General features: G+C 40.9%; 1 protein-coding gene across 5 annotated transcripts in view; it reads left to right on the top strand.

Moving 5' to 3' along the window:
* Window positions 1-14,130, top strand: part of COL11A1 (collagen type XI alpha 1 chain) — a 382,842-nt gene that overhangs the window by 178,719 nt on the left and 189,993 nt on the right. For all 5 annotated transcript variants that reach the window (XR_008306906.1, XM_053249173.1, XM_053249172.1 and 2 more), the window contains 6 exons: window positions 6,176-6,229; window positions 6,325-6,369; window positions 7,673-7,726; window positions 7,826-7,870; window positions 8,344-8,397; window positions 8,836-8,880. Coding sequence is in view for 4 of the 5 variants with exons in the window: in XM_053249173.1 (XP_053105148.1) it covers window positions 6,176-6,229; window positions 6,325-6,369; window positions 7,673-7,726; window positions 7,826-7,870; window positions 8,344-8,397; window positions 8,836-8,880 (297 nt within the window). In the remaining variant the exon portion in view is untranslated. The remainder of the gene's footprint in view (window positions 1-6,175; window positions 6,230-6,324; window positions 6,370-7,672; window positions 7,727-7,825; window positions 7,871-8,343; window positions 8,398-8,835; window positions 8,881-14,130) is intronic.

Raw genomic sequence — 14,130 nt, 5'->3', positions numbered from 1 at the left:
GTGTCATCAGCATACTGATAACACCCTGCACCAAACCGCCTGATGACCTCACCCAGCGGTTTCATGTAAATGTTAAAAAGTATTGGTGACAGAATCCCCAATTCCCTCAGGCAATCCAAAGGATACCATGGTTGATGGTATTGAATGCTACAGGGAGATCCAAAAGAACCAACAGAGTGACACTCCCTCTGATGATTCCCTGGTAAAGGTCATCCATCAGGCCAACCAAGGCAGACTCATTCCCATAGCCTGCTCTAAAGCCAGTTTGAAATGAATCAAAATAATCAGTTTCCTCCAAAACTGCCTGGAGCTGGGTAGCCATCTCTCTCTCAATCACCTTGCCCAACCATGGGAGACTGGAGACTGGCCTATAACTGTTCATCACTGAGGGATCTAGGGAAGGTTTCTTAAGAAGTGGTCTAATAATTTTTGTGTTATTGTTTCATATCCATATTTTTCTCTGTATTTAAAGTGGGTTCTAAGGTCTGAGCAAAGTCTCTGGTAGGCCACCCAGATTATGGTGCCAACACTGTCATCATGACAAAATTACATAATTACTCCATAGCATGCTTGTGTATACCTACAACACCAATTTCTAACTTCACCCCTGTGATTTATGTGCTGGCACTCAGTGCCATAATGGAATTACGAGATACTCCAAAGAGAATCCAAATCTCCTATAGTAATATATTTGAATTACAGATTGGATCTAGATAAAACTCTACAAGTTTGTTCATACACACTCTCACAAAATATAAAAGTTAAATATAAAAAGGCTAAAATAGTATGTATGTAAACAAATATACACAAATATATAACACTCAAATAAAGCTCTCATTTTATAATAAAGATAAAACTACCAGTATCTAATAACCATTTTAGGTCAGTCCAACTGCCTTATAGGGGCGCTTCACACCATCGGTGTAAAACGCTGGAGGGGGTTCTGTGGGGAGAGCGGGCTTAGACTGCTGTCCCCACAGATGATCAAACGGCAGCCCTGGGCAGCCGGATAGGTCACCCACACGACTGCCTGCTCCGTCATGGACTCGGCGGGGGCTGTGGGGATCGGGGGCCGTGTGGCCCCCGGAAGTTCCAGTATGCCTTGCACGAGTGTGCTGGACATCCTGGAGTGACCCCCAAGCTCAGGAGGCTGCTTGCAGCCTCCCAGTCAGGGGTCTACTTGTGTGTTGCTGCGCTCCATTGCAACACATGAGCAAAAAGTTGAGGTTAACGGAGCGCTCACTCCGTTAACCTCGTCTAAGGGGAGGGGTAATTAGGCAGGCTAGCCACCTTGGGAGCACTGGGCTTGCCTGCGTGGTGGTTCCCACGATCCCTGGAAAAGGCTAAGCTTCCTTAGCCCGCTTTCCAGGGATCGTGAGAATAGCTTCATAATGTCCCAAGGGGGGAATAAACTGGTGCTTTATCCAGGCAGGAGGAGGAGATTTTGATTATCTCTTGCTATTAACGAATCCAGTACTATAAGGTTCAGTTATTATCTCTAATAATAACTGGCATTATTTGCCACTGAACAGTGTTTCCTAGGTGTAAAAATATGTCACACCTACATTTTATCTTAAAGGCTGCATAGAGCGATATGATAACACTTGCTGATTTACTGGTAAGAATGTAATGCACTCTTACACAATGCCAAGTTTCCAAAGGGAATTATCACAGGAAAAATGTAATTAATACTCAGGGAGAGAGAAATTTCACAATTAGAGGGCATATTATGTCAGTAGAATTTGAAAAAATGTATACATTATGGAAGTGCTGTACTGGGTGAAATTCCAAAAAAAATCCAAAAGAAGATCAAGGTTTTTTTAACAGGAGAGAATGTGTTAAGTAGTTCTCTCATGTATGGGTGTTCTTTTGTATGGAAAATTCTGCATGATGAATATTTTTTGCAACATTATAGATAAGATGGGGATAAGATGGGGATAGTTACAAGTTTAAAATAATGTGATATACTTTATTGACAATCCTAATGATTCTCCATGCTTTTGGACCTACTGGTGAGGCAAGCAAAGGGTGCAATTTTTATCATTTATCATGTTTGCATCACCAAACCTTCAAGTAACTGTTCTGGATCAACTCAAGGAAGTCGATGACCAGCAGAGGGCACTGTACATTAATCACTAATTGTGCATGTTACATTTGCTTCTCTGTAGCTGAGTAAACATTTTCAAATGGTCTCAGAGCCAAAGAATCTCTGTCTATGTCCAAGCTTGTGTGGCTTGGTTGAGTGAGCATTTTTGCTACCCTTAGGTGCATGATGAGAGCAACTATATTTTGCTCTTTCTCAAGGCGAGGGGTAGTGCTGACATATTTCATATACAAATATGCAACCAAGTTAAGGGCTTCTATCATATACCCTTAGATTTGTGATTCAGTTCTTTTGAAACCTTAACCTTCAAAATGCAAAAAAGATGATAGAAAAGCTTTCATGAAAAATTAAAAAAAAATTCCATTCAGTTCAGTTAAAAACTGATTTCATATCACATTTTTCATATCACAGTCCTTTAGATGCAATTATAACACTTGGCACGGAGGTATATGAGAAAACACTGTATGGCTGGGAAGCATGAGTGAAATGCTTGTGCTATGGCATGTGGTGCTGTAGCTTTTAGAGGCAGTAGTGTGGGTGGAGAGACAGGTGAGAAAGCAGCCGTGCTGCGGTCCATGAATGCAGCCCTTGGCAAGTCATCTTTACATGCTCAGTCAGGTGCAGGTGGGCAGTGTAGGTGAGTGTGACATGGCGTATTGCCAGGCAGAGAGGTTTTAAATGTTAACGTTGGGTTCCTCAGGTCATTTGTAAGTATTTGGCTGTGCTGATTTCCAAACTATATCTCAGGACAGATAATTCCTTTTCATGATCGCTTACACTATATATCATTCATTAAAAGAAAACTTTTTAAAAAGCTCCAGAAGGTGAACATTTATATGCTTTCAGTGGAGGTGTTCAGGATTGGGAATCATGGAGTAGGATTGGGATGCTAGAGTGTCTGTGTGTGGCATCCTCTCTATCAGAGGATGTCAATGTTGGATATCCTGCAAAGGTAAGGGCATGCTGTATGCAGGTAACTAGGATAGGTAAGAGGCATATGCTCACGCGGTCAGTGGATTTTGGCTTGGAGTGTCCAAGCTCTGCCAGCCTACTTCAGATCCTAGATGTTTGATGCTGGTTTTTGCCCTGGAACAAAATCAAGATTCCCAATGTGACGTGGGTTCACACAATCACACTCGTGTGGGTAATCACCATTCAGTAATGATTCATGTGATAGTGAAAACCTGACCAGTGTAGCATTGCATTCAGGAACACTGTTGCAATGAGGACAAAATATGCTCTGCATCCATGAGACTGAGTGTCCTAGCTCTTACCAACACATATGAGTACCCAGAATGTTGGGGGGCAATATGCTAAATCATTGTAAACCGCTTAGAGAGCTCCGGCTATAGAGCGGTATATAAATGTAAGTGCTATTGCTATATGGTGTGTGTGTATGTGTGTGTGTGTGTGTGTGTGTGTGTGTGTGTGTGTGTGTGTGTGTAGCATTCTCCATCTTCCATAGGTCCTTGCAATATGCGGTCTTCTCTCTTCATACATATGATGTGTCATGATGATGAGTTTGCTAGTGTACTTATGAAACTTAAATAATAACAGAGTGAGCAACCTTATGAAAGCCACAGATATATAAATATTTTGCTAAACGCACATAAATGTTCATCATCTCTAGAGCTTTATTCTGAGTTCTTTTTAATGAAAGCTACCTAGCATAACCTATCGTGAAAAGAAATGATCTGTCCTGAGATATAGTTTGAACACTAGCACAGCCAGATGTTCTGGAGAGCTGGTCTTGTAGTAGCAAGCATGAATTGTCCCCTTTGCTAAGCAGGGTCCACATTGGTTTGGATTTGAATGTGAGACTATACGTGTGAGCGATGTAAGATATTCCCTTTGGGGTTAGACCTACTCTGAGAAGAGCATCCACATGCAGAAGCTTCCATGTTCCTTCCCTGGCATCTCCAAAATAGGTTCCGGCCTGCAGCCTTGGAGAAGCCACTGCCAGTCTGTGTAGACAATACTGAGCTAGATGGACCAATGGTCTGACTCGGTATAAGGCAGCTTCCTATCCAGATCCTTACAAATGACCTGGGAAACCAAATGTTAACATTTACAACCTTGTACAGAATCTGACCTAACTTACAGGTGGTTTTTTTTTAAAGGGGGATGATAGTATCAGAAATTGATGCATATATTTTGATAATCAGAGATTTCAATTATCACATAATAACATGGCCATTTGCAATTGCCATCAAATATTGACACTCTCTCTTATGTCCTTTTCTTTATGGGCAACCAGCTGCCATCACTGGGATTAGTTGCCATCACTAAACATCACAGAAAAATGGGTTTTATTTATTTAATTTATTTATTTATCTATTTATTTATTTATTCGATTAATGTCATGTTTTTGGTAACCTTCTCCCAATGTTACTTAATGACAAAGGAACCTTTGGCTCTTTCATGGTTGACAATACAGTTTCCTGTTTGCATTAATCCTGAGGTGTCTAACTTATGGTTTTTTAAAACCACCCTTTGTCTTTCTGTTCTCATGCCCACACTAACTGAATTAATGGGTATTAGTATAGTCGACGTTCACAGATAAGCTAAGCAAGTAATCGTGGAGCCTGTAGCAGCTCCTAGGAGCTGTCCACTCCACATTTTTCACCTAATAGCAATAGCACTTAGCAATAGCACTTACATTTATATACCGCTTTATAGCCGGAGCTCTCTAAGCGGTTTACAATGATTTAGCATATTGCCCCCGACATTCTGGGTACTCATTTTACCGACCTCGGAAGGATGGAAGGCTGAGTCAACCTTGAGCCCCTGGTCAGAATCGAACTTGTAACCTTCTGGTTACAGGGCGGCAGTTTTACCACTGCGCCACCAGGGGCTCATCACATCGGGTGGGGATTCTTACCAAGGTAACTTAGCCAAACATAAATACAAATGAGGAGTAACTAAATCATGGTTATGCTCATCGTTTATTTTCTTCATTCATCTTTCCTATGATCCTATCATTTCATCTTTGTTACATCTCCTGGTGAATAGCTGGGTCATAATAATACAGATAGACATATCTTGCACATGTAAGTTCGGATAAATTAGCTATTCAAGTTTCATGACCTTGTATGGGCTGAAAGTTTCGTTTCCAACTTTTGAATCTTCTTTCATGCTCACACAACTTAGAGTTAATTTCAAAAACTGAAAACAAACTGGGAACACAATATTCAAATGCCACATTTTGAAAGCCGGAATACTGAATGCTTGAATTTGGATTTTGAGACGTGAATTGACATATGCACATTTGAAACAGTGTTTGGCTGGAACATTTACTAAGCAGAACATTTCAACTTTAACATGGAAGTCTCTTTTCAAGCTTCAGAAATTCAAGGGCCTTCTTTTACCGAAGTTATGATACTATATTGTAGCTCTGAAACCAAGAAAATGTGGTGTTGTTCACTTGGGGTTGGTTCACACATGCATCTACATGTGTTAATTTCTCACTATTTCATCACACAAAATGAATAGCAGATGAATGTGTGAACTGGTTCTGTTTGAAGTGATGTTAGGTATACAGAGGTTCTGTCTGCAGTATTAGATCTGTGATTACTCACTTACACATGTATGCCATTATTTGATGTTGCAGTCACAAAGTAATGAACATGTATGTTCTGGAGAAATGCTTACCCACAACATAGTTCGTATTTCTGGTAACTGATGAAGAAGGTTGGCAAGAAAATGAAATCCGTATTTTAATGATTCTGCACTATTTTGAGCATTACCCTTATTTATATGAAATCTAAACAGAGACTGCAATCCAGCACAGAGTTAGGCATAATATAGCCTACTGATTTCAGTGTGCTCAAGCGTGCCTTACTGTGTGTTGGATTGTAGCCAAAGGCTTGAAATCCAGTCTTGAATTGACACCTTTGTAGAGTGATATAGAACATTTTGGTTTGCTATCTGTTTACTGCAGATGGGTTGTGACATGTTCGCATGAAACACAAAGAGTTTGCTTGGATCTCACTTGGATCTCATATATGCATCGGCACACAGACATAGCTCTTCCCATAAGCATGATTTTAACACAGTTTTTTTAATCTAAAGGGTGACCGTGGACCTCAAGGACCTCCTGGTGCTCCTGGTGAAGATGGAATGAGGGTATATTATTCATAGTCTTGGTTTTTACACAAAAAATCTAAATTGAAGTGTTTATTCTATACACTAACCCTTTCATTTTGTTTTGATAACAACAGGGAGAAGATGGGGAGGTTGGACCAAGAGGCCTTCCAGGTGAAGCTGTAAGGAACATTTTGTCATTGTTTAGAACTACTCACAGTGTGTTTTGACTTCTCATGCTGTGCATTTTTGCAAAGAAAGCTCTCCTTTGTGAATTAATTTGTCTCTGGAAAGTTACTCTCTGCTTTGGAGATCATTTTGGAATCAAGTGATATTTCAGAGAAACATTCAGCCCACATACCTGACTTCTACTGTCTTTGTCCATAAAGAGTGTTATCGATGGTACTATTTTTGGACCCTGAAATACACCACAAAGCACTCTTTTTGTCCCTGCTTCTGGGGTTCTCAATATACCTGTGTTTTATTCATGAGCACACATGGTTTAAGTCCTTCTGTTCGCATTTTTATTATGGAAGCTATTTGTAGATGCACTCTCATGCATGAAATGACCCAGATCTCATTTACTCTGAAGTGGTTAGGATTTGTTGGCTGAAACCTATAACCTAATTATCCAGCTTTATCTAGTATGTAGAGTCTTTGAACTGGTTCACACAGGTTTAGTTTTCATAGAATCCTATATTCAATGAAGTGCATAGATGTATCTCAGTCTTGTGCGTATGCCCTCCATTATATAATAGGATTTTGATCAGGTGCTTATATGTGTACATTTGTATGCATGCACACTTCGCCTGCACAATCTTTCTACCTTTTTTGTGCTGGATGGACTGCATGAGCAGGGAATTCATGTGAATACATTTATATTCATAGGTACTCAACACAGCACAGCAGTATGAATACTTATATTCATAGGTACTCAGCAACACAGTATGGGGGAGGGGGACATTCTCTGCAATCCTGAGACTTGCTTTTGTGTCCCATAATGCTGCCAGAACAACATTTAAATCCAGATGTCCCTTGATTCTATTGATTTGAAATAGAAGCTAAGTACCTATATACACTTTTTTTTGCACTAGGTCACTTAATCATTATTATTGGGTATCATTCCTGTAAGTGTATCATATGTCTTTGTGATACAAAACTAAAGCTATAGATGAGAAGTGTAAGAGAGGTCTACAAAGGTTACAAGTTCAATATGTTGTTCCTATGCAGTTTGGAACACATGAATGGGAGCCAGAGTGCAGCTTCCTGGGGGAGATTTTGGTACATCCTGTCTCACCTGTGCCATGTGTGTGTGTTCTCCCATAAGGGAGGAGTAAGGCCTGATGCCAGATCCTGCTTGAGATTCAGCAGGATGGTCCTTGTTCTACTACAGATCCTGCAGAAAGGAGGCTGAATATGGCTTATTCCCTTCTTCTCATGTGCTCTCTAAACCAAAGACCTAATTATAGTTATCTTTCTCACCAGGGTCAGCGAGGGCTACTGGGCCCGAGAGGAACTCCTGGCCCCCCAGGACAGCCTGTATGTATTTTTATTTTTTTTAAAGCAATATCTTGTATTTTGACTTTTCCACAAATTGAAGTATGACACATAGTATTTTTGCTTTGTTCTTTGATGTAGGGAATTTCAGGTGTTGATGGTCCACAAGGTCCAAAGGGAAATTTGGTAGGTGAATCAGTTTTTACTGGGGGCAGGAGACAAAAGCTTCAAAGAGACTTGAAAGTAAATAGTAAATGATATATCCTTTATTCTAACGTGTAAATATATTAAATCTAATTGTGTGATCCCTGTGAAATAAAAGACTTGCCTGACACATAATGCTCAGATACAATACAATTAAACAAAATGGAATACTATACAATTAAACAAAAAACAAAAAAAACCACCCACCTTGCTTTCATGTTGTTCCCTGTGTGGAGCTTCAATGGATTGTTCAGTATCATCAACAAGGGCAAAAGATTACTGGTCCTCAATGAATACAGTTTCAAGTTATCCATTTAATCAAGAATCACCAAAGAGCAAATTAGGTAACATATGCTGAGCTTATACAAGGTGGTGGTGAAATACATCAACAGTAAATGTATATAACTGTGTTTGCTGTGAACAAATATTCTCTCTGTGTATTCCTTGTACAACAGGGACCTCAAGGGGAACCAGGACCTCCTGGTCAACAAGGAATCCCTGGCCCACAAGTAAGTCCTCAGCAACTGTAACCTTTTCATGTAAGAAAATATTGAACAGAGACAGAGCAAGAAGGGTATTGGTGGGAGCTGAGCTTATTTTTGCTTGTAGACATTTATAAATTATGCTGAAACTATTCCCACTGCAAGTGGGAGCAGAATCTTAAAGCCAGCTTGCAGAGATTCTCCCCCGCCCCCTTGCTCCTCCTCTGGAGAGAAAAATGACTCATTCAGAGCTCCTTGCATGCCAGCAAGAACAGCCACACCTGTAGGAGGGTTTTGAATTGGATCATATTACATATTCACCCCCAGCAGAGTAGCCTGTGTAAAAGGTCACACACCTCTTGATCTCTCTGACTTTAAAGGGACTTTCTCAATCAAACTAATGAGACATCTAAATAGTGAAAATATGTCTATTGTGGTCCTTATGTTCTGGATTCTTTTTAACAGGGGCTTCCAGGTCCACAAGGCCCAATCGGAGTTCCTGGTGAAAAAGTAAGTAGTATCCCATTGGTGAATAACCGTGGATCAGCATAATGGCCCTTCTTTATTTGTGTGTGGTTAAAACACTTTGCTACTGTTGGTTTCATATAACAACAGCAGGTTGCCATGAATTTCTATTCTTAAAATCTCACAATTCCTTCACAATCCAAATGTCACTTTAGTGGAGAAATTTGTACCACTAAAGCAATCACCCAAGTACATATCCCCACATTTGTTCTTATTTGCATAACCTGCTGCATTAATTAATTAATTAAATGTCATTATGGCTCACTCTTCCTTTAGGAAACTCTGAGCAGTAGTCTCCAGTTAGGTCCATATCTGTTTAGCTTCAACAGTGCAATAGCCCCAGGTCTTCCTTGACCGTTGCATGGGCCTGAGGGGATAGGTTTATCAACGTTTATTAGCTGTGATAGTTAAATGGAACCTTCATGTTCTTTGGCAATATACCTCTGAATGTCAAAGGCTAGGGATAGATACCTTCATGTGCTGCCTGTGGGCTTTCAGAGAGGCATTTGGCTGCATGGAGAGCACAGCAGGTCCATCCAAATAAAGAAATGTCCAAGCAGACCCCACCAAAACTACTGTGACCGCCCTTTCAGATGGGGGACAGAGGACTTCTGTATTTTTACTGAAGCTCCTCTGCCTATAAGAATCCAGGTAAATTTGTCCAGAACTGTTTGTTATCAGTTGTATTCAAACTGCGTTGAGCAACAGAACTGCAGGCAGTGGCTTATATGTTGTGCAGGCTTACACCGGTATTTTTGATTGGCCCTCACTGCTGCATGGACCACATGTTGCAGTCTTACACCAATGTTTTAGATCAGCCAGCACTGCTGCAGGCATCAAGGGAAGCACTGGCAGTCTTGTGCAAGTGTATACATACTTAAACTTATGCACCAGCACTTTGGGAGTGCAACTTACATTGTTTGCAATTAAAATTGCACTCCTGGAGTGTGGGCCGACAAGGGCCTGCTCTTCTGCAAGACTCAGAGCTTCCTTAGATACCCGCAGCAGTGCTGGCTGATCTAAAACATTGGTGTAAGACTGTAACATGTGGTCCATTCTTTAGTTAAACTGTTGTGAGCACCATTATATATACCCTATTACTCTTATTTATGCTTTCCCTAATATTCCTTCTGAGTCTGATTCTCACTTACATTCTTTAATACCATTGAATTTCACCAAAGCAATATTAATGTAATGTAGACCTTTGCTTGCTTTTGTGCTTTTTCTGTGTAATCATATTCTTTTACTTTAAATGTTGCTCATGTCACTATCAAATTTTAAACTGTGATAGTTTTCTCTTTGGCGCCTTTCTTCTCCTCTATTTTTTAATCTTCCTAGTGCATTAAATATTGTTACCAAGGGGAAGGGTTTCAGAAGAAAACATTATGCATGTATATTTGGCTTGCAGTATTTTCCAGAAAGACTGTGAAATACATGCGTCCCATAATCCTTCATGAGACCAAAACAATGCATTTCAGCTGTCAAAAGATTCGGGGGCCCAGAATGTGCACTTTACCAGCATATTTTGAATTCACAGTTTCATTTATACGGATGTGCCCAAATCGGTTAGGTGCCTCCTTAGGGAAGCACCGAAGCGGCTTGGGCGCCCTCATCTAAACCAGTTTGGCAGGGTGGGGATTGGTTCCCATAAAAACCAGGTAAGCAGGTCCTTACCTGCTCCTCTGCTGCTCCACCACTTTTCCAGGCACGGCGCTCACTGTCCAAAAGGCCACATGTGGCTGCAGCACTGCTCCCAGCAGCGTGCACATGGCATTGGAACGCACATGGCTGCTGCACATGCTTTTTAAACAAAAGTATGTGTGTAGCAGCTTGCCTGGAGGTTTCCAAGACTGGGGTTTTTACTAAAGTGTAAAGTGGTGTGAATTAGGATGAGAGTGTATAAAGTGCATATAAGCATCAATAAGTGTAAATCGGGGCTGTTCACATTGCTTCTTTTTATAATGATTGATTACAGTTCCTTATGCTTTTTCAAACATTGGTTTGTTCACATGGCAGATTTTCATCTGATCCGCTCTGCCCATTCTTTGGCCAGTACGGTTCAAAAGGAGGCAGGGGTGCCCCACCTTCTGTTTCCTATTGTTAGTTTCACATTGTGCCCAGGTAGGCAAAGAGCACCTGTGTGTGCATGCATGGTGCCCATTTTCTTTAATTTATTTTTCTTTTCTTTTTTCTACATCACAGTGCAAGGATATCTGCATGGGAGATCAATCAAACCCATCTATAGTCACTAGGTGCAGTGATTAAACCAGAACAACTTCTTTCTCCCACCCCAACTTTTGTACTCCCAACTTTTGTCCTCCCACCCCAATATTTTTGGGGTGGGAGGAATGGTAGTTCTCAGGCTGGTTCTCACATGAAGTACTCAGAGTTTCTGCGATAAATAAATAAATGTTCATTTTGATGGCCTTGCACAAGACCATCTGTATGCAAGCTCATTCAGATGCCTGAGCAAACCACATGGCTTAGTTAGTGGTATTTCTGTCTTTTCACCGATGGAGGGCCATAAGAGGGCTATAGCGCAGTGTGCAGCCTCAGAAACCCATTGCTGCACTTCTGTCTGATGCAGACAGTGAAGAAAGGAAAACATGTGCTCTCCCCACCCCCACCCCGCATAGATTTGAGATGGTTGGAATATAGTGCTCCATTACAGTAGCAGGAGCATCGGGTTGATCTTGGAGTACTGCGTCCTAACCATCCCAACTCTATGGGGGAAACGGGGGGGGATCAAACCATGGAAATAGCTGGGCAGAGAGCTCTGAAATTTGGCACACAGGAACTGGAGAATGGCTGGATTCTGTGTATTTAATTTCAAATAAATTGGTCTAGCTGAACCCTTTGGTAATTCAGTGTGAATTGAGCTCCTAAAAGTTTCTGGTAGAGAGTATTTTTGTCTCAGATGACTGCCTCCCATATCTCTTTGCATGTTTAATTTGCATTGCTAGTTTGGAAATGCAAATTAAACTTGTAAAGGGATATGGGAAGCAGTCTTCTTGGAATTCAAAAAGGATCTTACCTGAAGTTAGAGTCTTATTTGACTTTTGATGTTGGCTTTCCATATGTTTACATGCTGTATTCTTAACTCTTCATGACAAAGATGTTGTGAGTTTCCCTGCTCCTGCAGGTGGTAGCCAATGAAGTGAAGCACAGAAGACAATTAAATAATAAAATCACATCAGCCACTTAATTTGCCAAATATTGTAAAAGAGAAGGCAGGAAGAGATGGGAACTATTGTTTATGCTGGTTGTATGGCAGCCACGATGTGTAATTCCAGCCTTAGTCACTATTATGTACTAGCTCCCAAAATGTAGACAAAATGCACATGCTATAGCAAGAATGTTTGTGAACAGTGTGGCTTTTGTAATGATTGTAGTTGGTAAATCCTATGAGGATACATGGTTTGAATGGTACCAGTATGGTATTATGCATCTGAATACCAGTTGTCAGGAAGCAGCATGAGAGATTACTACTTGCTTACTTGTCCCACTTCTGGACTTCCCAGTAGCATCTGGTTGGCCACTGTGGGAGACCTTTGTAGGGAAACACTGTGGGAAACCTTGAGTTGGACCTTTGCTTTTCTGTTCTCATGGACTTGAGTTTGTTGGCCTCAGGATACCTGTAAGCATACCCTTCCTTTCTGCTTCTTCTTTGATCACCTGGATTATAATAGAGATGGAAGATTTGGAGACAAGAATCTTTTCTAGTCACATAAGTCTTTCCCTATATTCATTCATTCATATTCATTCATTTTAATTTCAAGAACTACTGTCTCCAGTCTCCTGAGGGGATTTTTTATTAACATGCATATTCCTGCATAGTTCTCTGTATGGGGGAATATTTGATTTCCAAAAGTTACATTCTGTCTTGTGATCATTACAAATGGCTCTTAGAACTTTATTCTATTTTATATGTTGAAGGGCAAATCAATGCAGCAATCAGTAGACAGAGACCCCCCCCAACCTCTGTAGCCTGCTGTGTTAAATTAATTAGAATCCCACTCTCTAATTTACTTTCTTTTGTGTTAAAATGCAGATAGATAACCTGATCTCCAGTGTGTCTGTCTAACGTATACTACTACAACAAATATATTTATATAATAATAATAATAATTCAATTTCTATACCTCCCTTCCAAAAATGGCTCAGGGCGGTTTACAAAGAGAAATAACAAATAAGATGGCTCCCTGTCCCCAAAGCGCTCACATTCTAAAAAGAAACATAAGACACACACCAGCAACAGTCACTGGAGGTACTGTGCTGGGGGTGGATAGGGCCAGTTACTCTCCCCCTGCTAAATAAAGAGAATCACCACGGTAAAAGATGCCTCTTTGCCCAGTTAGCAGGGGCATATACTGCTCTCCAACCAAAGTTCTCAAAGCGATTTACATAGAAAAATAAATAATACATAAATAAGATGGCCCCCTGATCCCAAAGGGCTCACAATCTACAAAGAAACTTAAGGTAGACACCAGCAACTGTCACTGGAGGGATGCTGTGCTGAGGTTGGAGTAGGACAGCCTATTTCTCTTTGTTCCTTTTTGACTTCTTTGTATGCATTCTTTTTAGTTGGCCTTATGACCCAGTACCTGGCACAAATTGTCTTACACTTTTGAAATTCATCCCAAACTTTTCCCTTTGAAAATGACATTTTTAAAACATACTTCATAATTTCCTCTATTAGGAAATAATATTTGAAATACATTCAGATGTGTGTCATCGGTTCCTCTACCTTCTCAGCTGCTGAGGCTCTTCTTATGATCAGCCAAAACCTAAGGAAGCCAAGTCCAGTAAGAACTGCCCCAAAAGCACCTGATCCAGGTGGCGCTTCAGCAGGAAACCCGCCAAAGCCTTTTAAATTGGATTAAGGGAGTGAGTGCTCCCTTAGCCCCCTTTTTTGGAAGACTGCAGGGCTCCCACCTGTTGCTCGGGGGGATACTCAGAATGCACCATGTACTTGCACACTGCATCATGGGATTCTGGGTCATGATTCCATGATGACATGTCCTGGCCCCTGACCCTTTGCACTGCATGGGGCAGCAGAAGATCATCTGGGTTTGCGATCCACGCATCTAACTCCTTTGATGAATCATCTTCAGGGAAGGTAATGTTAGTGAACCTTCCTACCACCCACCCATCCGCCAAGCCCTTCTCACGCATCACAAGAAAGGGCTCACTGTTTTGTATTTCTTCTTTCTGATACGTGAGTCCATTCTCTAT

Source organism: Hemicordylus capensis, chromosome 4 (assembly GCF_027244095.1).
Source record: "Hemicordylus capensis ecotype Gifberg chromosome 4, rHemCap1.1.pri, whole genome shotgun sequence".
Lineage (NCBI taxonomy): Eukaryota > Metazoa > Chordata > Lepidosauria > Squamata > Cordylidae > Hemicordylus > Hemicordylus capensis.
This window is presented reverse-complemented; position numbering and strand designations above follow the sequence as displayed.